At 58.3% G+C, this 27,352-nt stretch overlaps 1 protein-coding gene across 1 annotated transcript in view; it reads right to left on the bottom strand.

Moving 5' to 3' along the window:
• Positions 1 to 27,352, bottom strand: part of CROCC2 (ciliary rootlet coiled-coil, rootletin family member 2) — a 64,433-nt gene that overhangs the window by 29,927 nt on the left and 7,154 nt on the right. Inside the window, exons 2-16 of the mRNA XM_034642725.1 lie at positions 24,863 to 25,013; positions 23,831 to 23,979; positions 21,685 to 21,791; positions 20,121 to 20,286; positions 15,700 to 15,803; positions 14,907 to 15,134; positions 13,588 to 13,684; positions 13,387 to 13,476; positions 13,033 to 13,239; positions 12,488 to 12,687; positions 10,574 to 10,756; positions 9,986 to 10,130; positions 9,513 to 9,659; positions 9,058 to 9,288; positions 971 to 1,164 (exon numbers count right to left, since the gene is read on the bottom strand). Of these exons, the coding sequence (XP_034498616.1) occupies positions 971 to 1,164; positions 9,058 to 9,288; positions 9,513 to 9,659; positions 9,986 to 10,130; positions 10,574 to 10,756; positions 12,488 to 12,687; positions 13,033 to 13,239; positions 13,387 to 13,476; positions 13,588 to 13,684; positions 14,907 to 15,134; positions 15,700 to 15,803; positions 20,121 to 20,286; positions 21,685 to 21,791; positions 23,831 to 23,979; positions 24,863 to 25,013 (2,399 nt within the window). The remainder of the gene's footprint in view (positions 1 to 970; positions 1,165 to 9,057; positions 9,289 to 9,512; positions 9,660 to 9,985; positions 10,131 to 10,573; positions 10,757 to 12,487; positions 12,688 to 13,032; positions 13,240 to 13,386; positions 13,477 to 13,587; positions 13,685 to 14,906; positions 15,135 to 15,699; positions 15,804 to 20,120; positions 20,287 to 21,684; positions 21,792 to 23,830; positions 23,980 to 24,862; positions 25,014 to 27,352) is intronic.

Raw genomic sequence — 27,352 nt, 5'->3', positions numbered from 1 at the left:
GTTCCAATGTCTCTGTCAGCTTTCATTTGCAGAAGAGATTTGTCTGTGAGGATGTTTAAGGACTTGGGACTCGAAGGGTTCTCATGACCCCAAGAAACTGGGATTCCAGGAGGAAACTTTTCTACAAAAATACTTAGATGTTCTCGAGAGCCCACCAGTTTGGGAGCAGAAAGCCACCAGCTTTGGATTTCCACAGAGACCGTGGACCAGCTCAGCTCCCTGGGCAGTAGCCTAGAGGCACCCTGTTCTCACCTCCAAGTGCTTGTTTCATGTCTTCTGGAAGTGGCTCCTGATGGTTTTTGAAGCTCACCTTGCCCTCAATCTCATGGTCCCTGGGTCAGACACTGCCTGGCTTCAGGGATGGGCATGTGACTCCAGCCCTCAAACCTGAGCCCTGCAACTCCCAGGACTGGTTTAGAACATCAAGGGGCTCATCCTGGCCAATGGCAGCAGCTTTGGGGCTTTGTGGGGAGAAGGGCAATATGTCTGCTGGAGGAGAGAGCCTGGAGTGGCTGTTGACCATTTGCCACCTCTTATCCTGAGCCTGCCGAGAACAAAATCCCCTGAGTTAAGTAGAACTGAGCAGGGAGAGGCAGGATTCTGATAGCACTGTGGGAGCACCTGGATCCAGCCTTGCCTGAAGCCTTGTGCACCCTGAACTTCTTAGATCCTTGAGCAAGACATCCCATGCCTTCCTTCTGCTGGTCTGAACTGGGTTTCTGGTTACTTGGAATCCAGCCCGTGCAGCCGCCTTGCTCAGGAGGGCCATCCCAGGGCTCTCACTAGATTCACTTCTAGATGCTCCTCGGATCCAGGCACTGTGTTTGCCCCTCTCCCAAGCCTCTCTCCCAAGTAGACAGAATTGCTCTGTGCCCTACAGTCTCTGAGTAAGTGCCTGCCCCCTGCCGCACTCCAGGCTCTTCAAGGGTGAGGCCATGTGGACACAACCTGCTGGTAGGGCCCCAGGTACCTGAGGTCAGCTGCCTCCTCAGCTGTGAGCTGGACCTGCCTCTCCAGGGCCTCCTGTTTTGCCAGCAGCTGGGTCCGCTCCTCAGACAAAGCCTCCTTCTCCTGCAGGGTCCTCTGCAGAGTGTCCATCTGGGCCTCCTGGTCCTGCAGGCTCTGGGCCAGCTGCTCTTCCAGGGCCTGTTTCTTGCATGTGACCTAGGGGAGGGGGAAGGGACAGTCTGGCAGAGAGTGGGAGGGTGAGGGGTCTCTCAAGAGAAGGGAAGCAATTTTGTGCAGAATGGCATGGAAGAAAAGCTGGGGAGGAGAGTGGACAGAAGACAGATTGGACCTCAGAAGTGCACATGTGTGTTTCCAAAGCAGAGGGACCTCCACTCTTACAGCCATGGTGGAGAAGGCCCTGAACCGAGCATCCCAGGGAAGAGCCAGCCGCTAATCTAAATGATAACCTTGGCTGGCCCACAAGCGTCTGGGGGCAGGAAACATCACACAGCAATGGCAGCAGAAGATGGCAGAGGACTAACTTGCTGCAAACACTTCCATCAAGAACATCACAAGAATCTGGACAGAATACGAAACGGGCAGCTGTACAAGGCCTCAGAGAGCTGCCAAGGCAGCGGGGACTGAAGGAGCCGAGACCTAGAGGGAGGGACATGGAGGAATGAGCCCACCACTTGGCATCTCTTCTCTCCTCAGAATTTGCAGATCTAGGAGTTATGGCCTTCATTTCTCAGTTTCTAAAACTGAGAGTTTGTGACAGTACTATGGCCTCAGGGCAACAAAAACTCAAGTTCAGAGCCCTCATTGCAGATGGGTCCTAGAAAACAGCCCAGATTTTAGCTGAATTCACCTCAGCGCTTCACCCTGGTAGTGGAACTGAATCGAGACTAGATCATCCCTCGTAAAAGCTGAAGCTCAGGTTTGGATCACTTCAACCAGGGACTATGGTGATCGTTTACCTTCACTGCCTGCCAGAACCAAAGGTAAGTGTTCTCTGGAAGAAGAACAGTGTCACCAGGATCCTCAAGTTGTTGCCACAATTTTTTACCTATGATATTTGGCATTTACTCAACATTACCAGGCATATCAGGAGATAGGATCATATGGCAAAAAACATATGTAAGAACAGAAACCCTGATGCCTCCCTGCCCTCTTGGGTACTCAGATACTGGAGTTATCAGACATAGAGTTTAAGATAGCTGTGATTCAACATTCGAGAAGATGGATAGCAAGATGTAGAACTTCACAACAGAACTAGAAGCTAGAAACAATCTAATTTTAATATATAGTAACCAAAATTAATAAATATATGGGTTCAATGTCAGCTTAGACAGAAGAGAGGACTACTCATCTGGAAGATAGACAAAAGAATGTATTCAGACTGAATCATGAAGAGAAAAAAGGATGAAAAACATAGAAGAGAGTGTAACAGACACATGTGACATGGTAAAAAGGTCCAACATGTGTACAATTGATGTTGCACTAGGAGAGGGAATATTTGAACAGATACTGCACAGGAATGTCCCAAATCCAGTAAAATCCATCAAACCACAGATTTAAAATGAACCATGATCCTCCAACAGAATCAATACAAAGAAAATGTCACAGAGACAAGGCTTAGTAAAGTTTCTGAATACCAAAGATAAAGAAATACACCTTTTAAAACCAGAGGGGAAAAACACATGTGAAGTTAAAATGAGCAACAATAAGACTGACATTTGATTTCCAAGCAGCAACAAGGAAAGTCAGAAGATGGTGGGATGAACTCATCAAAATGCTGAAGGCAATACTAGGCTATCCTAGTATTCTATAGCCTGTAAAACGAATTCTTCAAACGTAGAGACCAGAGCTTTTCGCTCTCATGATGGAAGGAGGTTGTTGAGGACCAGCCCTCCCACCTGGAACAGCAAGAAAACCTGAGCAGCGCACCTGCAACGTAACTAACCATATGAGGGCCTAACAGGCGCCAAAATGAGACCCAAGGAGACATGGATCCAGCCGAGCCCAACACCCCACCACAGATTTTCCTTGTGGTGTCAGCCAGCTCCTAAGCCGCCAAGGCCCAGAGCCTTTGCAGCCAAAGATAAGGCCTTAGCTAAAAGGCTGGGAATTTGACTTAGCCTTTCAGCAGGCTTATGAGACTAGAGAGACCTAACCTGGAGTTCAGAGCTACCACAGCAGCTGGGGTTTGAGAGGTAAAGACATCACAAGGGAGGGGAGACTCAGATTCTGTATTGTTTTTAAAAATGGTACTGCTGGGGCACTGAGTGGCTCAGTTGTTAAGCGTCTGCCTTTGCCCAGCTCAGGGCGTGGTCCCAGAGTCCTGATATCGAGCCCCACATCAGGCTCCTCCACTATGAGCCTGCTTCTTCCTCTCCCACTCCCCCTGCCTGTGCTCCCTCTCTCACTGGCTGTCTCTCTCTCTCTGTCAAATAAATAATAAAATCTTAAAAAAAATGGTACTGCTTTTTCTCTTCTTTTCTTTTTTTAAATATAACTCCAAAGAAGTACAGGGCCAAGGAAACTGTGAATCTGAATGAGAAGTGGCAGATGAGGATCTGAGAAGTCAGGTAGAACTTTGGGCAGTCTTAACAGAATTGAAAAAACAAAACCTGGAGGTAGGGCTCACCAGAAGGTAGAGGTCCTGGTCAGCATCCAACATGTCCAGTGAGGGGCCTGGGAGAGCTGTGTTGTACCCTAGGGCACACCAGAAATAGGCTGGTCCTCACAGGAGACTGAAACCCACTTACAAACCAGAGTGAGCCTAGGCTGGCTAAGGGTGATCTACCCCTGCTCTGATTTCCCAAAAGCAAAAAGTAAATTCCCTCTGGAAAAAGTTGATATCATTCAGAGCCTCAAATTAGCTCTACAAAAACACAAAGTCTTATTCAACAAAATTATTATGCATATCAAGGGGCATGACCACGTGACTGAAAACCAAGAGATAAAAGACAATAGAAAGAGACCCATGAGGAGATGCAGATGTTGCAGTCATCAAAGACGTGAAAAAGATTATAATTAATATGCTGTGAAGATAAAGCATTCCGCCAGATAACTGAAGTGTGTGTGTACATAGTTAAAGTGACCATTTAAGGCAAAAATATGAGTAATATATTGTATAGTTTATAACAGCACATGTAGAAATAAAATATGTAGCAACAAGAGCACAAAGGATGGGAGGGATAAATGTAATACATGTTGTGAAGGTCTTAAATTGTTTTTGAAGTAGAATAATATTATTTGAATATAAACTACGCATATCATAATTTTAGAGTAATTACTAAAATAATAAGGAAAAAAAGTATAGCTTAGAAATACCAATAGAGAACATAAAGTAGAATACTATATAAATATACAACTAACCCAAAATAAGGCCAGAAACAAGGAATGTAAAAATGTGTTTTTGATGAGACAAATAGAAAACAAGTGCTGAGATGGCAGAATAGATCCATGCATATCAATGGTTACATTAAATATAAATGGTACAAACACTCCAATTAACAAGTAGAGACTGTCAGAGTAAACATAAAAGCAAGACCAAACCATATGCTTTTTACAAGAAACACACTCTACGTATATAGACACGAATAGAAAGTAAATATATTGAAGGCTCTAGAATGAAAACACTTAGCATGAGAAAGTTGGTGTGGCTCTATCAAGATCAGAAAAACTAGATATCAAAGAAAAGAGTGTCACTGGAGAGAAGAGGGGACATTTTATAATGATAAAGGGTCCATGCATTATGAAGACATAAAATACTAAATGTGTATGCACCTAATAATAGGAATTCAAAAGATGAGGCAAAAATGGACAGGACTAAAGTTTGAAATAGACAATTCCATAATCACAGATAGAGATTTTAATGCCCTTCCAGCACTAATTGTTAGAAGAAGTAGACAAAAACAACCAGCCAAGTAAAACCGATAAATAAGACAAGGAAAACAAACAAACAAACAAACAAACAAAACCATAAGGACATGGAAGATTTAAACAATATTGGAAGTAATTGGTATTTATAGGTCTTACATCCACCAGAAGCATTGTGCACACTCTTCTCACACTAGCGTGTGTGAGCCATAAAGTATGCCTTTCAATCCATTCCAATAGCATGGAGTAGGTTTTCTTTTTGTAATTATTATTTTATTTTTTTATTTTTTTCAAGATTTTATGTATTTATTTGAGAGAGACAGAGAGTGAGAGAGAGCACAAGCAGGGAGGAGAGGGAGAAGCAGTTTCCCCTGCGGGGGAGTCCGTTGTGGGGCTCAATCCCAGGACCCCGAGGTCATGACTTGAGCCAAAGGCAGACCCTTAACAGATTGAGTCACCCGGCGCCCCTGGAGTATGTTTTCTGAGTGCAATGGAATTATATTAGAAATGGGTAACAAGTCGGTACTTGGAAAATCCATATGTTTGGAGTTAGGCAATATACATCGATAACCACAGGTTAGAAAAGAAGTGACACGGGCGTGAGAAAATAGCTTGATCTGTGCAGTGATGAGCGCACAGTGAGTGTGGTCATCAGGGCGCAGAACAGACAGCGAGGCAACAGGAACCCCGAGAGCCTACACCGGTTTAAGAAATTGAATTCATTATCAAAACTCTTCTCACAAGGGAAACACTCCGGACTGAAATGACCTCATTAGTGAATTCTACCAACATTTAGGGAAGAAATAACACCAACGTCATCACGCTTTCAGGAAATAAATAAATTTCCCAACTTATTTTATGAGACCCTGCATCCAAATCTGACAAAAACATGATGAGAAAAGAAAATCACAGACCACTAGTCTTCATGAATATAAATGCAAAAATCCTTCACCAAACATTGAATCCAAAAATATATAAAAAGGCTATTAATGTATGCCCCAGTAGGGTTTATCTCAGGTATGGAAGGTTGGTGTAACCTTCAAAAAATTAACCAATATAATTCAGCACATTAACAGAATACGGAAAACAATGACGTGATCATCTTGATAAAGAAAAAACATTTAAAAGAATTCAAAACCCATCCATGATAATAACCATGAGGACCCCTCTCCGCACACTGGGAATGAAAGGGGACATCCTCAGTGTGATGGGGGCGTCCGTGAAAGGCCCATCGATAATGTCGTACAGAAGCGATATACTGACTTCCTTCCCCGGGACGGGGTTGGGTGGAAGGTTGGCCACTCTCATGGTCTTTACAACCTTGTTCTTCATCTCCTTAATTAGTGCATCAAGAGAAGAAGAAACAAGAGTCACCGCGATCAGAAGGAAAACTGTTGCTATTCACAGATGCCATGATTACGAACATGGAAAACCCCAGAGCTCACGAGTGAACGTGGCAAGGTCGCATGACTCAAAGTTCACAGACGACACTGTACTTCTCTACACTAGCAATGAACACTAAAATTAAACCGGCAAGGCAATTCACAGTATCCAATTTAAGAATCAATTTAATCAAATACGGACAAGACATCTACACTGAGTACAAAACACAGCTGAGAGAATTAAGAGATATACCACACCTTCATGGAGGGACACTGCGATGTCCCTAAGGAGTCCAGGCTTCTGAACTTGACCTATAAAGTCAACACAATCCCAGTCAAGTTTCTAGCAAGCTTCTGGGGTGGGGGAAGGAAGGGGAGACTGACAGAAATTCACAAGCTAATTCTCAAATGTACATGGATATGTAAAAAATTTAGAACAGTCAGAACCATTTTGAAAAAGAAGAATAAAGGGGCACCTGGGTGGCTCCGTCGGTGGAGCGTCTGCCTTTGGCTCAAGTCATTATCTCAGGGTCCTGGGATCGAGCCCCACGTTAGGCTCCCTGCTCAGCGGGGAGTTTGCTTCTCCCTCTCCCAGCCCCCTGATGGTGCTCTCTCTTGCTATTTCTCTCTCTCTCACAAATAAATAAATAAAATCTTAAAAAAAAAAACAAAGAAAGACTAATAAGATTAGAGGACTCATGCTACTTAATTTCAAGACTTACTGAGAAGCTATGTAACCAAGACAGTGTGGTTTTGGGGAAAGAATGAGCAGAATGATTTGCATAGATCAACGATCTGATCTGTGCACATGTGTGTTCAACTTATTTTCAACAAATTGCTGAGGTAATTCAAGGGAGAAAGGACAATCTTTAAAAATGGTGCTGGGACAGCTGGACATGAGTGTGAAAGATAATGGACTTGAGTGCTTCCTTCACACAACACACCTGTGGTCCACACATTGTGGGGGCATCAGAATCCCCCGCAGGGCTCCCTCAGATCCAGACTTCTGCCGCCCATCCTGCAGTTTCTGATTCCGCTGGTTCCATGCAGCATTTTGAGAATCTGCATTTCTAGCTCGTTCCCGGGTGTTGCTGCTGCTGGTCTGGGCAGCAAACTTTGAGAACCGCTGCCATACAGAAAAATCAACCTGCAATGATCACAGGCCTACCTGGAAGGGCTGGGTGGAAACACAGGAGGGCGCTGGCTTGTCCTTGGGACACACAAGAATGTCTCAGACAGTATCTAGGAAATCCTAACTATGCACTTTTTTAAACTTGGCGAACTGGATTTTACCAGAATTAAAATTTTCTGTCCACCAAAAACAACAGTAAGAAATTGTACAGGCAAGTCACAAAGGTGAGTAAACTATTCTAAGTACATCAGTCTGACTAAGCATGAAGACATGTGAAGAATTCCTCTATGTCCATAACCAAACTACAAACACCCAATAAAAATGGGTAAAAGATTTGAACACACTTGACAAAACAAGATATACAAATTTCCAATGAGCACATGAAAATGCGCTCAAGACCAGCGGCTCTCCAGGAATGCGAATCAAAGCCACAGTGGTACATAACTTCACACGCACACACAGGAGCTGAAAAGTAGAAATGGGTGATGCCAAAGGCAGACAAGGCCGAGGAGCAGCGGACAGCTGCCCGGGCTGCTGGCGGTGGACACACTGACACGAGCACTTCGGAAAACCGCTTGCCAGTTTCTTACTAAATTCAACACACACCTACCAAATGGCCATAGTTTCCCTCCCCGTACCAGCCGCGACTTGCACACCAATGTCCACGGCCGTCTTGTGCATCACAACGAAACCGGAAAGAACCCAAATGTCTAGCAGCAAGGAAATGGGAAAGCAAATGTGGTTTGTTTGCACACGAAACGTTACCATGCAGTCAAAAAACCCCGAGCTCTTGCTACACCTAACAATGCGATGACACCCGCCGACATCACGCTGAGAGGGGGTGGACACAAAACGGCCCCAACGCTATGGCTCCGTTTACCAGAAGCTCTCAGGTGAAAGCCCGAGTGTGGGGGTGTGCAGAGGCTGCCTGGGGGCGGGGCGGACCCAAGGCCCCGGGGAGACGGTCCACTTCTCGGTGCTGGCCAGGTGGTGCACACAAGTCGGGGAACTGCACACTGGTCCTGAGTGTAAATCACACTCCAGTGAAAGGAGGAGGGAGAAATCAGCCGGAAGAGGATGGGACAGAGCCGGGAGAAACGGAAAGACGTGGAGCTGCGTCCCAGAGCAGACAGGGCACCTAGGGTCCGAATGCCACCTGGGGCCTAAGACTGCAGGCACAGGGTTCCACGTGGGGCAACGGGCCGGGATTGGAGGAAAGCGAAGTGCTCCAGTGCCACTGGCCACGGAGCCTGCCCTCCTCTGAAGGCCAAGGTCCACGGAAGGTCGGAGGTCGGAGAAGGAATGCACGAGCGAAGAGCAAGTACAGAGGCGGTCCGGGGTCGGGGGGAGAAACAGGACGGGGGGCGGGGAAGCAGTGAAGCTCCTGCCCCCTCAGCGTGTGGAAGTCTAGGGGCGGAGGCCTTCGATCCTCTGAGGGGGGCTCTGGGACCGGCCCTGGACACCGGGGATAGGCCCCATGTACCCGTTCTCCGCATATCCCTCCCCCTCTCCTACCCCCCACCCCTGGGAAGCCGGTGTCAAAGCGGGCTTTGAATCTAGCCACGTGGGTTAGCGGTTAGCTTTGCCAGCGGATGGCACTGGTGCTGACGTCCTGAGCCAGTGTGACCTCTAAAGGTGACCCGTGGCCTTCCACGCCCAGGGAGACGGGCAGCCCTGCCGGGGGGAGCGGGAGCCCCGCGGGCACCTCACCTGTCCCACCTGCTCCTGCAGCTGGGCCCGCTGCTGCCAGAATCGGGCCGCCTGGCCTTCCAGCTGCTCCCGCCGCTCCTCCAGGCGCCCGCAGGCCTGCTGCAGGGCCCTGCGCTCCGACTGCACGAGCTCCAGCTGCCGCTCCGCCCGCGCCAGCCGCGCCCGGGTGCCCGCCTGCCCCTGCTCCAGCGCCTTCTGCTGCTCCCGCAGCCGGTCCCGCTCCTGCTCCAGCTGCCACGGTGGGGGGGGCGGGGAGGGCTGCATCCAGGCCCGTGCACCACGCGCCGCGCACCCCAGTCCCCTGGGCCGAGCACTCCGTCTGGCCAGCGCAGCGCCTGGCAGGCTCCCTTAGGCCTCTTGCCCCGACACCCGCCGTCGGGGCAGGAATGGAGAAGTGGGGAGGCGGGATCGCGAGGGGGGCCTGGTGCCGAGAGCAGCGCTGGGACCAGCCTCACCTGCAGGACCAGCTGGCTCAGGCTGCCTTTGTCCTGAGCCAGTGCCTCGGTCAGGGCAGCCATCTTGGCCAGGGATTCCCTTTGCTCCACTCCCTCCGACTTCAGCCGGGTCACGAGCAGTTCCAGGTCGGTGCTGCTGGCCTCGGCCTAGGGCAGGGGGGAGGGCCAGTCACCCTGATGACACTTTCGGACCCACGCGCACACCTTCTGCCCAGGCAGAGCTGTTGGGCCAGGGAGGGAGTGAGCTCTGGGCGGGGCAGGGTGGGGCGGCTCTGAGGAGGATGGTGGCCCCCTGGGTACCAGGCTGCAGTCAGGAGAGGTGACAGGGGAGCCGAGGGAGACGCAGGGAGAAGTGGCTGTGGCTGGCGGCCAGGGAGGGTAGGCCAGCCCCACTGGCTGGGGCCCCCGGAGGAGACAAGTGGGAGGGGGGCGGGCCAGAGCAGATGGTGGGAGAGAGCGGTCAGGAGGGGTACCCGGGCCAGGGCTCTGCTCAGACCCTCCCTCTCGCTCTCCAGAACATCCCTCTGCAGCCGGGCCGAGTTCAGCGCCTCCTGGGCTGACACCAGCTCCTTCTTGAGCCCCGAGACCTTCTCCTCCAGCTGCTCCAGGCGCCCTTGACTGAGGTCCAGAAGCCAGAGGGCAGAGAGTGTGAGGTCACCTCAGTGCAAGATGGGGGCCACAATGGGCAGGGTGAGGGCCCGTAATTCCCTCCGAGCCCAGGGAGCCCCAAAGGAGCATGGGTGGCCCTGCAGGGGCTCGTGAGTCCTGTTTCAGGGCTAGGGCTGGGGGTGGGGGTGGGGGTGTTCTTGGTCCATACCTTGACAGCCGGGGGTGAGGAGTGTGAGTGTGTGTTGTGTGCACATGCGTGCACGCACAGCTCACAGCACCCACCTCTGCCCCTGCGGGCTGGGGAGTAGGCCTTGGGCTAGAGGTTGGAGCAGGGGTGTAGGGGTGGGGGTGATGGCCCAGCCTTGGGGAGTGTGCTCTCCTGCCCGGAGATGAGCCCGTTTGTGGCTGGGACACGGAGGCTGAGAGGCGTGGCGGCCCCTTTGCCAGCGCACCTGGTCTCCAGCTCCCTGCGGCCCCGCTCGCCCTGCCGCACCAGCTCTTCCTTCTGCTCTGCCCACAGCAGGAGGCCCCTGTGCAGCTCCGAGTTCTCGGCCTCCAGCCGCTGCTTCTCTGCGTCTGAAACGGCCGCCTTCCCCCTCATCTCCTCCACCGCAGTCTCCAGAGCCCTTTTCTCTCTGGGAGCAGGGGAGGCCGAGGTTGGGGCAGTGCCAGGACTGGGTCTGGGGAAGGGGAGCTGAGGGACGCGTGCTGGCTAGAGTCAAGCCTCGGCCGAGTGCCGGGAGCGTGGGCGGGGCAAGGTGGACGCCAGGCCGGGGCCATTCAGGGCAGCAGCCTGGGGAAGCGTGGTGGGGGACAGTAGAGACCCAACCCCCTCTGGTCCCGGCAGGCTGCTCCCCTCATGGAGGCCTTCTGGGAGCCCCGGAAGCACTCAAGGGTCCTGCTCCCTGGTGCACCCTGAGCTCAGCCCTCTGCTGCCCACAAGCCAAGCTCAGCTAGCCGCAGAGCTCAGAGGGAAGGAAGGAACCCCTCCTCTGCCGGCACCCCGTCCACCTCATCCCGACAGGGCCCCGGGCCCGTGAGACATAGCACCCTCGTGCAAAACCATTCTCACGGGCTGATCCACTCCCCCGCCCTCTCTGCACACCACCCCTCAGCCAGGAATCTGGACCTCAGCGGCTCCCGCTCGGGCCCTGGCCCCTGGAGCGCCCAGTCCTGTAGCCTCCCTTTCCCAGATGCCCGTGGGATCTGGCCCCTCCTCCCCCCACTCTGAGGGCCCCCCCAGGCCAGCCCACCTGCCCCGGGTGCTGCAGCTTGCCCCCCAGCAACCAGCTCAGCCCTTCCAAGCATGGGTTTGGAAGGCGGTGCCCCCTGCTAATAGCCCCCGGGGCCCCCACTGCCATCTGCTCCTTCGGAGTGTTGGCCCCCACCAGCCTGACCCTGTTCCCCGCACGGCTCTGTGCTCTCCCACCTCTGCTCCCACCTGCCCCTGGGAAGTCCTCCCCCTGGCACAGGAAGGCTTCAGCCCCCCAGACGCTCCTCCACCCCCCTGTGCCACGCCCCACGCCAGGCTGAATGCCTCTGCCCGTGTCTTTCCCCGGGTGCCTCTCAAGGCAGGGTCGGGGCTCCTTTCTCCTCTGATCTCCTGTCTCAGCACTGAGGGCACTGTCGGGTCACCCAGAGAAGGAGCCTCCCCGAGGGAGCCGCAGGCCCGACACCCCAGGGGTGATGAGGGGAAGCGGCCTCCTTACCTGCTCCCTCTCCTGGCCCCGTTGGGAAGCCTCTGCTCCTCCAGCCAGAGCCTGCTGGCCGCCCACATCCCACACAGGCAGTGTGTGGACTTGGGAAGCTCCACCTAGCCCCTCACTCAGGACTGTGGGTCCCGGGAGATTCTTGTCCCGTGCTTCCCCACTCCCACCAACCCCAGGGCAGGAAGACGTGCACAGAGCATCTGGAAAGCCTCATGGCTGACTGCACTTTAAGCCTCCAGATCCATAGGGCACCCCAGGAGGGCCCTCAGGCTGCCTCAATGGATGTGGGGAGAAGGGAGTTTGGGGGATTTATTTCTGAAGGATGGACAGGACCCCTGGGAGGAGTCCCGGGAGTCAGGCGGGAGGCGGCAGGTGGGAGAGGGTGTGGAAGTGGAGCCAGGCTGCACTTTGGGGATGTAGACTGAGGGGGCTGGGCACGTGCTGAAGCTGGGCTCTGGGAAGGTCCGTCCTGGACGGAGGCAGCCCAGGTGGGCCCAGATGAGGGCAGGGAGACTCAGAGCAGGCAGGAGGCTGTGGGGCTGAAGCCAAGGGAGGTGGTCTTGCCAGGAGCAGTTTCTGTCCTGGAGATGGGGCCCTCTCTGTCCCCTGCTGGAAGCACCCCCAGAGCTGGTCTGCCCTGCCCTGGCCTCCGGTCACCTTCGCAAGATCTCGCTGGTCGCCCTGCAGTGCTGTGCCTCCCGGCCCTGCGTCTCCAGCTTGCGCAGGAGGTCCTCGCGGTCCCGCACCTGCTCCAGCACCCGCTCCTGGAGGACCTGCAGCTCCTGCCGGCTCTCGGACAGCTGCTCCCGGAGCCGGGAGGCCACCGCCTGGGAGGACTCCAGCCTCAGGCGCAGCTCCTGCCCCGGGGCGGGGGTGCATCGTAAGCCCCCTCTGGTCTAGGCAGGCGGGCCTTTGACCAGACTCCCCCAGGAGAGATGCACTGAAGACAGGAGCCCCCTCCCTCGGGCTGTAGCTCAGGTGGGCCCGAAGATGCGCTGGCTGTGTCCAGACCCTTCCCCGAAGCCACCACCTTCCCAAAGACCCCTGGCTCCCCTCTGTGGCACCCCGGGCCTCCCTTCCTGTGGCCCCAGGGTATCTGGCCCTGGGTGAACCACGGGCAGGCCCTGTAACGGCGCTTCGGGCCTGGTGGGGACCAGGGCGCAGCTTGGCTTCTGGTGCCCCTGTGGGCCGTGGCCGCCCACCTGCTCCAGCAGCCGGCGCCTCTCGATGGCTGTCTGCACGGCCTGCAGTGCGGGGTCCGGGGCGTCCAGGGCGCGGGCCCGTGGTGGGGACGTGCGCCGCTGCGGGGACGCCGAGCGTGTGGGCCTCCTCAGCAGGCCCCGTGCCTCCTCATCTTTGGCGCTGCCACCCCGCGCCAGCTCTGGGCACCCCGCGTCCGCCCGGGCCACCTTCAGGACGCAGAGAGGGAGGGAGGGAGGGGAGAGAGCTCAGGGCTGTGGCCAAGCAGGGCCCTTGCAGATCCTGAGAAGGGTCAGCCATCAGGATCCCAGCTGCTCTTCCGCTTTGCCGCAGGAAGGACCGAGACGGGCCTGCACCTCTGTGATACTGTCCAGAACGCGCCGCAGGGACTCGACTTCCTCCTCCCAGGTGCCCACCGCCGGCTGGCCTCCGGTGCGCCGGGACCGCTGTGGCCGGAGCAGACTTGTCAGCGGGGCGGGCAGCTACACCCCGCCCCGTGCCCGCACCCCACCCCACGCCCACCTCCCGCAGAGCTGCCGCCTCCCCGCCCCGCACACCAGCTTCTGAACGAGCATCCTGAGCGAGCAGATGGCTGTCTCCTTCTCTGAGTTTTGCTCTGTGAGCTTCTCCACCAGCACCGTCTGCTCAGAGAGTCTGCAGAAAAGGTGGTGGCCGGGGAAAGGGTTGTCGGAGCAGAGAACAAAGACCAGAGTGTGTGGGGGGGGCCCAAAGATGCCCTGGCTGTGTCCTCCCCCTGTGGTGTGGCCTACACCCTTGCATTGGCTGAGTGGGCCTTAGTCCCCTGTCTGGTCAGACACTTCTCTCCTGCTCTAGAACCTTCAGTGGCCCCCACTGTCTCTGGAGGAACGTGCAGAATCAGAGTTTGGCATTCCAGGCCCCACTCCAACCCTGACTCTGCTCTCCAGCATCATGGCCAGTGGCCCCCTGAGGCCCCGCCCCTATCCTAGGGCCTTTGGTCCAGCTGCTTCCTCTGCCTGGAACACCTCTGCCACCCAAAGTCTAAGAGTAAGTGATGTCATTGTCCCTTCTTCCCCAGGAGCCACCTTCTTCTCAAAGACCCCTGGCTCCCCTCAGTGGCACCTGGGTCTCCCTTCCTGTGGCCCCAGCATCTTTGGCCCTGGGGCACTACCCCAGGAGGCTGCATTGGGCCATCATGCTCCTTTGGGGCTGGTCTGGGGTTCACTGGACTCAACTGGCCCTTTGAGGGCAGGGCAGGTTTCTTCCCCTCAGCTTGGCAGGTGTTTGTGGCCGAGGGATCCCGGGGCCAGCAGGTTAGGCCTTCCCTGGGGCGCCATCTCCCCACTACCCGCGGAAGCTGCCCTCCAGAGATTTCTGAGCCACCTACGTGGTTCTGTGCCAAAACCTCGTATGCTTGCTCTGAGGTTCACAGACCCCAGAAGGGGCCTTGGTCTCATGTGCGCCAGGAGTAGACCTGGGCCCCTCCACCTGCCTCGGCTTCTTGAACGGTCTGCCTCAAAGCAGGTGCCCACCCCTGGAGGGAGGTACTTCGAGGCTGAAATTCCACTTCTGGGAACCAGTCATGAGGACACAGGCCGAATGTGTCCACTGCAGTGTTTCCTGAATCCCTCAAAGTTTGGGTGCTCTAGCTCGGCCTCCGGGGTTTGGTTAGGGACACGTGAGCCCGTCATCTTGGGGGCCTTCCCTCTGCCGCCAGGAGCACGATCGAGAGCACGAGTGGCAGCACGGGAGGTGCCCTGGTGTGGGAATGCTGGGCGCGGATCAGGAGGAAAAGCTGCAGGCAGGCCGTGGGCATGTGTCTCGGAACCTGCAGCGGCTCGGGAGATGGGGAGGGGTGGGAGGTCCAGGCCCAGGCCAGCCTGAGGCTGGCACCCACCTGGCCTGGAGCGCCACTTTCTCTGTGTCCCAGTGGCCCTGCAGCTGGAGCATCTCCTGCACCTTGTCCCGTAGCTGCCGCTCTAGTCGTGCAGCCTGCGAGGCCTGCTGTTCCCGGGTGCCCTCCCCGCCGCCGGCCGACAGCCGCAGGTTGGAGTCAAGGTTCAGGCAGGCCGTTTGCAGGCGCCAGGCCGTCCTGGCCGCCTCCGCTCGCATGCCAGTGAGACCCCTGGGAGACAAGGGCAGCACCCCAGCTGAGCCTCAGAACTGTCCGCGGGCTCCGGCCCGAGGGCTGCAAGCTGCTGGGAGAGGCAGGATCTGGTCACACGGGCCCTGATCTCTGCGCACAGCCGACCCCTCCCCTGCCATCTTCAGAAGCCCCCAGCACAAGGCGTGGATTGTGGCCACATCCCAGCAGGGGAGGGGGAGCAGGGGCTGGGCCAGGCTGGACAGGACAGGCTCTCTGCTTCCAGCACAAACTGACCCCCTGAGCCTCAGTCTCCTGCTGTGCGAACAGGGGTGCCAACACGTACCTCAAGGATCCCAGATCAGACCTGTGTGAGGTGCCAGAGGGATCTGAGGGGCCCCAAAGCTCCGCGTGGTGGATCCCCGCTCGGCCGTGTCCCCCTAACTGGCCTGCCCCACTGCCTTCTCTCCCTTGCACCCCTGCCTACCTTGCTCTGTTTGTGCTTCTCCCCCATCGCCTGCCTCTCCCGTCCTTTCCTGCACACCCACGGGGGAAGCTGAGGCCCAGATGCCCCATCTCCCCCACCCTGCTGGGCCCGTGCCCTCACCTCTCTGTGGTCTCACGCAGCTCGGCCAGCTGTATGCGGAGCGCGGTGACCTGTCTCCACAGGAGGAGGAAGACTCGGGGTCCCCCCGAGCGTGTGCTCTGGCTCTGAAAGCAAGAGGCTGGAGTCCGTTTCAGGCGTGGGAGGTGAAAGGAGCCCTGCCACCCCACTCACCCTCTCCACGCCCCCCTCCTCCAGATGCCGAGCTGGGTTGGCGCCCACGGCAGGGAGCAGACTCGGAATCACCTATGGTCCTGCAGCCCCTTTCCCATGGGCTTATCTTCCCAAATAACACCAATCGCCTGCTTCCTGGGGGGCAGTGCTCACTCCCTCACCCAGAGGACCTGGGAGATGACCATATCCGGATCCTGACCAGAACCAGGACTCCTCCAGCCTGGTCTCCCTGCTGGGGTGGGAAGCACTTCCGCAGCCCTCAGCAATGCGCCTCCCACCCCCGCCAGCGTAGGGGGCAGGCTTCCCTTCCTCCCCCGCACCAGGAGAGCAGCTTTTACTCTAGGGGAACCCCTAACAGGGCCAGGTGTAGGGCTCAGTCCTTGAAGGTGCCAGGGCCACAGAAACGGTGGGGGAGGTGGGGAAGCCGCCCGCTGAGACAGGGCAGAGTGAAGTCGGGTGGTAATGGCGGAGCTGGAGGCCACTGCAGGACTGTGGGGGAGGGACCGGGGACAGAGTTGGGGGCAGTAACGGGATCGAGCCGTGTGTGGCCAGCAGTGCCGGCCTTTCAGGGAACTGAGCTGAAACCCAGGGGTCCTGCATCTCCACACCACCTTCCCAGTCCCTGCACTTGGCTGTGTCCTGAGTGCTGAGCTCCCGAGACCCCAGAGGGCTCACCGTGTGCCCAGCGCTGCCCCATGTTCCCTCTGCCCTCCCTGCCTGTTAGGGGCGCCTCTCAGACAGAGTGTCTTTGCTTCCGCTGGCTCTCGAGGCCCACACACTCTCCGTCCTTCATGAAGCCTTTGCTGATCCACCTGTCCGATCCCATATCTGAGGTCCCCCCATTGAGCCCTGTAACACTCCGCTGCATGCCCCTGCACGCCTGGGACCAGAGTTATCTGTCTACTTGCACTGCTCCCCCCAACCCCCATCGTGATCATCAAGGAGCAGGGCTTGGACCTGCCTCCTGGTAACATGGAGGAGTGGGTGCCGGGCCTGTCCTGTCCTAGTAACTACGATGAACTACGTTAGATTCCAGACCTTGAAGCTTCCAGAAGGCAGGCCTGGGCTGGCCAACATGGGGAGGAACACTCAGGCCGGGATCCGGCGAGGTCAGGAACTCGAGAGGGACACAGGCAACCTCTTGCCAAACTCAGCAACTTGAACATGTTTCCTTGACCACAGGGGCTCAGGGGACAGAGAGAAAAACCTGGGGCCCATCCAAAGGGGGAGTCTGCCCACACTCACCAGTGAGATCTCAAAGCTGCTGAGTAAGGGGCGTCAGCCGCGACTGACCAGAACACACACACCCCCACGTACGCACACGTGCACATGCACAGCCTGCCTGCAGGGCACTGTCGGGAGGTACCGGGATGGAATGTCTGTGTCCCCTAAAATTTGAATGTTGAAACCCACTCCCCAGTGCAAAGGGATTTGGAAGTGGGGCCTTCAGGCTCCACCCTCGTGGTAGAGTTAGCAGCCTCATAAAAGGGGTTCCTGAGAGCTCCCTTGCCCCTCCTCCGTGTGCGTGCATGCGTGCATGGGTACAGTGACAAGGAGCTGTCCAGGCCCCAGGAAGAGGCCCTGGCCACACTCGGAATGGTCTCTCCCCTTGATCTTGGACTTCCTGCCTCAAGAACAGTGAGAATTAATGTTAGTGTCACGTAAGCCTCGGTCTGTGGTTCTGTGACAGCAAGCCTGATGGTAAGATGGGAAGGGAAAGTATCTTCCCTGCGGACATGGGGCCACAAGTCGGCCTATATGCAGTTTTCAGTCTGAAGTCATATAACCTGGTGGCTTAAAAAAGACTTAGGATGAAAATTTGCTTCACTGTGGCGCCGAAGACTGTCAGAGCCCCTACGCACCTGTCAGAAGCAAACAAAAATCCTCTCTAGAAGAGACCACACCCATTCCATGTTCCAAAGAACTTTCACAAAGTTCCAAGAAAAATAACCAGCTCTTGGTTTAAAATTAAAACAGAAAAATCGGTAAAGACGCAAGGAAACAGCAGTATGACTGAGAGCCAGCAGAAGCCACAGAACCAGACCTTAAAGGACTGGAGATGTCAGAACGTGAGACACCCCGGAGAACGCACCCGCTTCCGGTATGCGTCAGCAAGCAAACCAGAGGCCGAACCGGTGAGCTCAGAGTCAGGTGTCTGGAAAAGAATGAACTGGAATTCTTCCAGGTGAAAAATACAACATTTGGAATTTAAGCAAAGCAGGCACACTTAACAGAGCTTGGGTACCAGAGACAGACCTAGCTGACCAGGGAGGGGTGTTTGGGGAAGTTGTCTAGACTACGAACCAGGACGACAAAAGGAAGACATGCAGGTTCAGAAGCCTTGGGGCGGGGGGAGGTGCCTGGGTGGCTCAGTTGTTGGGCGTCTGCCTTGGGCTCAGGGCGTGATCCCGGCATTCCGGGATCGAGCCCCACATCAGGCTCCTCTGCTATGAGCCTGCTTCTTCCTCTCCCACTCCCCCTGCTTGTGTTCCCTCTCTCGCTGGCTGTCTCTCTGTCACATAAATAAATAAAATCTTTAAAAAAAAAAAAAAAAAAAGAAGCCTGAGGGGGTCGGGGGTTGTGAGAGCTGCTGGCCTGTTCGGAGTCGGAAGGAGCAAGGATGAGCGCAGGCAACGCTTGGAGACGTGAGGGCTCCTTTCCAAAAGTAACAAGACACAGTGTCCTGATGAATCCGAAAAACAATAAACAGAACGAAATCTGCACAGAGACCCATCCTAGGAAAGCCACAGAGCAGGCAAGGCCGGGGTCTTAAAGCCGCCAGGTGGGAGGACAGGTTACCTTCGCGAGGAGGCCAGCATCAAAGGCCCTGGACGCCCACTTTCAGCAGTGACGGCGATGGTGGAGCCAGAGGACAAAGAAAGGATCTTTAAAGTATTGAGAGAGAACACCTGCTGACCAGCGAGGCTTCCTTTCAAGGCCGAGGGGGAAACGAAGACCCTTGACAAGCCAATCCAAGCCGAACTAGGGACCTGTTCGTTTCCGCTCGGCGGTCCCGAGCCCGGCCCCCAGAAGAGGCAGAGGCAGGGAAGTGGGGCTGCGTCTAACAGCCCCCCGCCTCACTCGGGCCCTGCTGTCAGCCGCTAGCCCGCAAAGTGCCGGACATGGCCTCTCAGTGACCCGTCAAGGCAGCACCCTCCCTCTGTCGCCCCTCCCCTTCCACGCAGCAGGAGGGCCCGCCCAGCCTCCCACGGAACAACAGCCACAGAAGGCTGGGCACAGGGGCCAAGCCCTCCCACATGGCAGCTGTGTCCCGGGGCGCAGCCGGCTGTCCTTTCCGCCTGATGCTGGGTTGGCAGTGCAGGATGGCCCTCTGAGGTGGGCTCGTCTGAGGGTCGTCTGTGTGCGGTCAGCCTGAGGCCCAGGCACACTGGACGCCCTTGGCCCCTACTTTCACCTGGAAGCGGCCACCTTCCAGGCGGGGGTCTGGGAGAAATCGTGCCAGAGGTACCTGCAGAGGACGGGGGAAGGCCGTGGGGACACCTGCCCCCCTCTAGGGATGGCCACAGCTGGAGAGGCCTGCCCTGCCCCAGGCCGTGCCCCTTTCAGGGGCCCATGTCCAAGGACAGAGCAGAGCAGAGGCATGAGTGCCTCTTTTCACTTCGTGGCCGCAAGCCTAGCCGTGGGAAGACCTGGACCAGGAAGGGCAGCAGGGCATCATCTGTCCCGAGCATCTTCCCCTGCTCACGCCGGGGGGCTTGCCATTAGTGACCAGCCCCTGAGGCTGTGGCTTGGGCCACTGTGCCCTGAGCCCCTGAATGGCTTAGGGTTTCAGAAGGCTAACCAGGCAAGGCCGCAGGAGGGCTCTGCTGGCACTGGCCAGGGCCTGGGAGCAATGGTGTGGCCCCAGGCTCCTTTGCGTGCCCCCCACCCCTGCAGCCCGAGCAGGACTCAGGCCTACGGAGACCTCCTTCTCTCTCAAGAACGGGCAGGCCGTGGCAGAACCAGGACTTGGCCCTGTGCTCTCATTCTACTTTCCAAGTCTGATCTTGGGGTCCTGCCTGCCTGTTCTCAAGGGGGGTCCTCCCTACCCTGGTGCCCCCACTCTGTAGAGTGCTGTGGCCTAGCTGGATGGGGAACACGGTATGGCAGGAGGGCAGTGGCCTTGCCCTCCAGGAGGAACCATGGCTAGAGCCCGTTCACCCACTCCCGGTCCCCACGGCCTGCCCCTGCCACCAGCTGCCAGCGCTAGAACAGGGGTCCCCAGCCGACAGGCACAAGTGGGAAAGCACCTGTCTCTCAGTCCAGTGCTGCGTCTCCCTCAGCTCCAGCTCGCTCCGAAGACGGAGCACGCTGTGCGTTGTCCTGGCCAGCTCCTCGGCCAGCCTGTCATTGGCCTTCTTCATGTGCTCCAGCTGTTCCCGCAGAAGGGCATTCACCTGGGAGAGTCCGGTGCTCCTGGACGGGCAGAAATGGCAGCCGCCTGACCATAGGCAGGTGGCTTCTCCTTTGAAAGGCTCCCTGGGAGCCAAGCCCTATGCTTCCTGGGCCCAGCCAACCCAGCTCGGGTGTGAAGGTCCCCAAGCCACCCCTAGCGGCAGTGACCACCTGCCATGGGTCCCCATGGCTCTGCAAATGGTAGCCAGTATCTGGGTGCCCCCCTGGCACCCTCCTCCGTCTCTGAGACGCCTGTTCTCCCTCCTCCTCCAATGCTGAGTGTCCCCCCTGTGCCCCACCAGTGTGGCCGGCTCCGTCCCAGGTGCAGAAGTGAGCCCTGAGACACACAAGAGGGGTGGTGCTGGCAGCTGAGGGGACTGGGCCTGGAGGAAGGGCAGGGCAGTGGAGAGAGGGGGTCATGCACGCCCTGTGAAGGGGCCAGCCCCTCTGTGGCGTGGGGTCCTTTCTCCACTGAAACCGGCCGCGTTGGGTGGAGCGGCCCTCCGAGAGCCAGTCCTCCCAGCCAGGCTGCAAGGCTGCAAGGCTGCAAGGCTGCAAAAGGGACCTTCTCTGCTCCTCTTTGCAACCTGGGCATCGCCTCCTCTTGGGTTGTGACCCTCACCCCCGCCCCCACTGTTTTTGAAAACTGGTTTTCAAAATGCTTCTCAGCACTTTCCTTGTGTTTCCAGAGTCCTCGAGGATGAAGCAAGTAACGGGAAGTATTCCACAAATGTCCTAACCTCCCCCAGGTCTGGAGATGCAGCCGAGCTCAGGGGCTCAACGCCTCCTGGCTGTCTTCCCTGCAGTGTGGACACATGCCTTTCCCTTCCAGGGAACGGTGTCCTGGAGTTTGGGGGTTCAGGGGCCACTTCTGGAGAGCCGGGGTGACCACTGGGGAGGCTAGGGCATGACACATACTGGCCGATGGAGAACAAAGGAGCCTCTGACCATGAAATCAGAGTGGCCTGAAGCCCAAGGGGCCTGGGAGTCAGGGCCGGAGCGTGAAGAAGGGTGCGGTTGGGGGAGCACCCATGGATACCCCAGGACTGGCTGTGCTGACGAGGGCCCCTGTCAGCTCAGGGGGCCTGCCTGCTGCGCTCACCAGAGCACCAGCCTCGGCAGGTGCCGGGGGCCTGGAGGTGGCAGGCTCGGGAGTGCAGGGCCAGTGAGACCCCCAGACCTGTGGGACCTGCACCCCACACCTGAGGCCCACAGCCGGTTGGTCCCGCCCCCCTCCCCACTCTGTGCACACCTTCCCCTGCCTCTGAAGCCTGTGGCCAACGGGTCCAGGCAAATCTGACTTGGAGTTGCTTTGGGAAGAGACTGGCCAACAGCCCCAAGGCACAGTGGGGTCTCCTGCCTCCGAGGGTGACCGCCGAGCTCCCGGTAGCCCTGACCGCCACATCCATCCGGACTTGCCTCTGCTCAGCGGCCTCTAAACGGCCCAGGGCCTCCTCCAGGTCCACGCTGTGCTCCAGCTCCGACCTCCGCAGCCGGGCCTCGGTGGTCTCCAGACGGGCCTGCAGCTGCGGGGAACAGCAGCCCACGAGCCCACGGCTCTCGAGCCCACCAGGCAGGCAGCCCTCTCCGGCGGGGAGGGAGGGCTCCCCTTGGGCTGCCAGCAGGGCTCTGCTGAGGCTCAGGCCCCCCCGCGTGCTGGGGAAGGGGGCAGGCTCTCACACCCCGACCCTGTGCCAAGTGCCTGTGGCTGGCTGGGGAGGGGGTCTCCGGGGCAGGCCTGCGGTCACCGCCGCTGAGAGAGAGAAAGTGTGGGGCCCGCTGCCCCCCCACCCCCACCCCATGCTGGAGTCTGTGTTCCCAGTGCCTCCTCCAGCAGGTGGGCAGGAAGCCACGGCCACCATGAGTAGGCTTTAGCCTCCAGCGGGCCTGGTGGGGAGGGGGTCATCCGAGCTGGACCAGGTCCGCCCCAGAGCCTGCATCCTTCCTGGCTCCCTGCTGGAGCCTGAGCTGATGGGGACCTGGAGCTCCAAGAGGACAGGAAGTGCTAGGGGCTGCCCCTCGCTGTGCCGACCCAGAGCACGCTTGGGGTGTCTGGGGAGGGGAACTCAGGCCCAGCAGACAGGCTGGCGGGGGGCTGAGACACGGGGAGATCAGGAGAGCCAGGCGGCCAGGGCAGGGGCTGGGTGTCCACAAAGCAGTCACACTGGCCACCCTGACCCCTGCCCTGCCCTGCCCATCTGCTCAGGGGTAAGATGGGGGAGGCCTGGTCCCTTCTGGCGCCTGCAAAAGGCGGGGGTGCTGAGACGCCCGCGGGAGCTGGACATGTGCGCTGAGCTGCGGGGTCTGGGAGTTCAGCTCTGACTCATGAGGCTTCCTCATCTGTCCGCAGGATTTCTGGCTTCTATTCCTACCGCCGGTTCCCAACATCTCCCCACCCTGTGCTAGGAAGGTCCCCCACCCCCACGACTGGGCCCAGGCCACAGACAGCCCTGAAGGGCAGGCGAGCTCGCTGATGTCCTCCTGGCCCTGATGGGGATGAGGACGCCCTTTGCCCTTCGTGGTCCTGCCCTGAGGGGCTCCGTAGGGGCGGGGGCAGCAGTGAGAGCTGGTGTTTAGTGTGGGGGCTGGTGATGCCACTGATTCCTGGAAGCCCCGCGTATCCTGGGGCCGTTGGGCAGCTGGCACGGGTCCCTGGTCATGCTGGGGAAAGGGCCAGCCCCTGGTTCAGTCTCGGCTCCAACACTGGCAGCACAGCCCTGGGCAAATCTGGCAGCTCTGAGTCTCAGTTTTCTCTTCTGGAAAGTGGGGTCATCTACCCTGCCACGTAGTGCAGGGAGGACTCTGAAGACAGCCGTGGTGCGGTGGGCCAGATGCAGCAGGGGCTTTGAGCACCCTACACTGGGAACTGGGCATCCCCGGCCCAGTCCCGCCTCAGGAGCCATCGAGCTCGGGGCAGCAGACCCTGCAAAGAGGCTCTGGCCTGGCAAGTTTCCTCAGCTTTCTGCCATGGTTTCCCCACCTGTACGACAGGAGGCACCCCCACCCCCACACTTTATAACCACAGGGCCTCTTGCTGTGGCTGAAGGCATTGTGGGTGCCCCTGGGGACCAAGGACCGAGGACCCAGGGGTCACAGCTGTCCTCTGAGGTCTGCACTGGCCTCGGCTGTCAGGGAAAGGTGGGGGGGGGTGGGAGCCAATTCTCTACGAGCTCTGTCTGAGAGTTGGGGCCAATTCCTAGCAGACCCCAAAAGTGAGGTGCTGGGGCTGAGGGCTCAGGACTGACCAGGCTGCCCCCACAAAGCTCCCAGGCAGCCAGGACACAGGTCAACACTTCACATGGGCTGGGAGACCTGGGGGGACTTTGGAGGAGGTGGGGGGAGGGGCTGGACACCCGTCCTATTCTCACCCTGCCCTCTCCAGCCCATTTTCCCATCTGGGGCTTGCAGTTTCGATGTGCCGTGGCTGACATCATCTGTCATTCTATGTCCTAAGACTCGACAATGGACCCAGCGGTTGGACCACCAGTCCCAACAGGTGACCACCTCGTCACAGGCCAGGCTGCCGCCACCTTCGGCTGGCCGTGCTCCCGGGGCACATGCTTACCCGCTCCCTGAGCGTGCGGTACCGGCTGGCCAGCTCGTCCTGCTCCGAGCCTGCCTGGGCCAGCAGGTTCTGCAGCCTGGACAGCTCCTCCTGCAGGAGCTCGTTCTCCTCCTGCACGCGGCCCGAGGCGGCCAGCGGCTCCTGCGCCCCTGGGGGGTGGTGCCAGGCTCAGCCCGGGCAGCCGGACCAGGGCCTCCCCACCTCCTCAGCCACCGCACGCTGTCCCCATGGTGGGCCTCTGGGCCGGTCACTGGGCTCCCACTGCCGGTCTGCCCCGCTCTTCCTGTTCTGACCTGGGGCACCCTGGTGTGGGGTGTGTGGACCTCACACTCCAGGCCTTCCTCCCTCTCCTGTCGGAGGGCAGGCCACCGCTGCCCTACCTCTCATCCGCACCTTTAACCCTGACACAGCCCCAAACCAATTAGAGCGGAGGGTGTGGGAGTGGCCTGGACCCTGGGGACCCCTGCCCTCTGGTAAGCAGTGAGAAGTGGAAAGGGGTCTCGGAACCCACACACCAGCTAGGGCCAAGTTGCCTGACCAGTTGGGTGGCCCTGCTGCAGGGACCAAACTGGGGCCAGTTCCTCGGCTGCAAAGCGCTCTGCCCCATGGGGCCTGCGGGCTGGGTGAGCAGGGGGTGGGGCAGGGCGGCCTGCTCAGTGTCTGTGCTTCCTGAGTGTTGACCTTCGGGATTGTCACTCATCTCATGAAACACACATACGATGAAATGAAGACGGGTCACAAATGTGTCACAAATAGAAATGCAGCGCTGGACAGTCCTTGTGGCCTCATGGTAAGCAAGCTGTAGGTCTCGACATGTGACCCCTGTGGGTGACCCCGTGGGAGGGTGGGGTTCGTGCCCCATCTCACTGCAAGAGGACAGGCTAGGAGGTGCCAGCCGAGGTGGGGCTGGGAACACCGAGGTGGACACTGCGGGGGAGGGGGACACTTGGAAGCTGGACTCTGGCTGGTGGCTCTGTGGCTCCCCTGGTGCCCACCCCCACCTCCATCGTCACCCCTGCCATTGCTCATCACCTTGGTGTGGTTCGTCCCCTAGGTTGCCGGCCACGATCTCACGGATTCGGGCAGGCACAGGCGTGGGCAAAGCCGGCCAGCCTTCCCCACGTACTGTCAGCGCCCGATCTTCTCTGCTGGCCGTGGGACTCAAGACGGTGTCCTCCAGCCTCTGAAAAATAGCCGTCCAGACACACTTGGGGCTGGCAGCTTTCTGGACAGCTGCCAAATACCCCCCTCCCAACGAGCCCACTGAGGTTAGTGGGGGCTACCACAGGGCTCCCCCGCCCCGGCAGTAAAGTGCCCTGGAGAGGACTGCCTGAGGCTATCGCCCAAAGCACATGCCTTGGTTTCTCTCCCTGTAGAGTGGGATGGAACCCTGCCTGTCCTGGCCGTGCTCTGAGCCCTGGGGACCAGGAGAACGCCTAGCCTAGCTGGTCACTGCGTCCTGCCCTCTGGCCCTGCTCCACGTCTGTGGAGCCCTGCTGGGCTCGGTGTTCACAGCGGGTCTCTCCAGGGGCACTGGGAGGTAGGTGCCCTTGCTCGGGTCACGGGACCTGATCTCCTGCCCACCTGCAGCACGCAGTCTCACCCCTTCCACAGGGGGAGTTGCTGGGAGGGATTGACGACTTTTAAGGATCTAGGCCCACCCACCCACCTCCCTTTAGGACGTGGCCAGCTGCTCAGGGCTTTGCTCTGTTCACCAGGAAGGGCACGTGTGGGCCCTGGGAGAGAGCAGGGTAGGAACCAAGGGAGGGGCTGTGGGAGGACAGTGAGGACAGCCCTCCTTCCTGGACCATCCAGAGTAGCTGACCTGCCGTGGGAGAGGTCTCAGTAGGTCTGGACATGGGCAGGAAATCCCAGGGTCCTGGATACCCAGAGACTAGTGTTGGGAGGTCTTGGGCTCTGAGCTGACACACTGCTTTGGCCCTGGGGATTCTGTGCACCGTGAGGTGGGCAGAGCTGGGGAGGGCTGGGGATCTCCCTCTGGCCCCCAAGGCCCCCTTCTTGCCGGGTCTAACTGTGGCACTGGCCATGGGAAGGATGTTCAGGGGCCTGTGAAACAGCGCCTCACTCTGCATGTGAGAGGGCTTGGTGTGACAAGATCCCCGGATGCTTCCCAGGGGATCCTGGAGACAGATGTCTGCTCCCAGTGACTCTCCAGGGCTGCAAACCAGGGTCTTCCTATCACACCCCACCCAGTCCCAGACTTCCGAAACTCACCACCATGTGCTCAGACTACCCCTCCTCCAGCTTCCCAGGACCCCTCTCCCTGTGGCCCCTCAGAGCCTGCTCCCCCACCCTGTGATGCCCCAGATTTCCCTCCCAGCCCAGGGTCCCGATGAGTGACCACTGAGCGGCCTCCTACTGCCTGTCCCCTCCCTCCTCTGATCGCCTTCCAGCTCTCCCTGAAGACCTTCTCCAGGTTCAGACCCTTGCACCTGCCTCTGACCCTCAACCCCCGGCTGGCGGGGGGGTGGAGAGAGGGCTTCCTGGGTGCACCCCTGTTCTGCCCTGGTACACTCTCTCTGTTCTTCCTTCGCAAGATCCCAGTCTGCCATCTTCCGCACGCACGCCTCACTCAAACTCTCCCTGGACACAAGGCATGTTCCACCCGGACCAGACTGCCAAGAGTCACCCTGAGACTTGGACTCCTGCATGACATCTGGTAAGGCCCCGTTCTGATCCCCAGCAGCAGCCCAGTGGCTGGATGGTCACTGAGCAAATATGGCGGACCGACTTCCACTGCCTTCCCCCTGCAGTGAGAACCCTAGTCCTGGTTCACCTGGGCTCCAGCCCGTCTTCAGGCTGGAGCCTTACTTTGCACAGGGATGTTTGAATTTGAGTCGGCAGGGGGCCTTGGGAAGGCGCCATCCCCCAACATCCCCCCCAGCCATGACCCCTTCAGTATTACTCTGGGTGGGAGGTGAGCGGCCTGCCTCGGGGGCAGAGGGGGGAATGTGCCTGCTACCCTTTCTGGGCCAAGCGAGGCACGGGTGCCAGGACCATCAACAGCCTCTCCTGTCCTCCAGCGAGGAAAGGCGGCTGAAGGGGCTCAGCCATCGTCTGCCCTGAACCCTGTATTTGCACGCGGGGAAACTGAGGCTCAGCGGGGTAGCGAGACCCACCCGGCCCCACTGTAGGCACAACGAACTGCAGGAAGCTCTCCCTCCGAGGCCAGGAACGACTCTGCCCCTTCGCCCTCCCCCGCCCGTCCCGCTCCCTCGGGCATCCGAGGCGCCACCCGCTAACGGGAAGGCAGCAGCGCGGCCTAAACTTGACTCATTCCTAACATTTACAGAGGGTCACTTATTAGCCGAGACGTCCCAAGAGGCGCTGGGGGCGTAATGGGTTCCAGCTGTGGCCGGGTGCCTGCGATGGGCCGCGGCCCAGCTGGAGCCAAGGGGGCGCGGCGGGGGGCGCGCGGCGGGGAGGGACCATGGGGTGTTGAGGCGGGGAAGGGTCAGGCCCGGGAGGGGGAGGGGCAGGGGCAGGGGCAGGAGGGGGAGG

The sequence above is a fragment of the Ailuropoda melanoleuca genome, chromosome 2 (genome assembly GCF_002007445.2).
Source record: "Ailuropoda melanoleuca isolate Jingjing chromosome 2, ASM200744v2, whole genome shotgun sequence".
Lineage (NCBI taxonomy): Eukaryota > Metazoa > Chordata > Mammalia > Carnivora > Ursidae > Ailuropoda > Ailuropoda melanoleuca.
The sequence above is the reverse complement of the archived record's forward strand: the minus strand, read 5'-3'. Positions and strand labels throughout refer to the sequence as shown.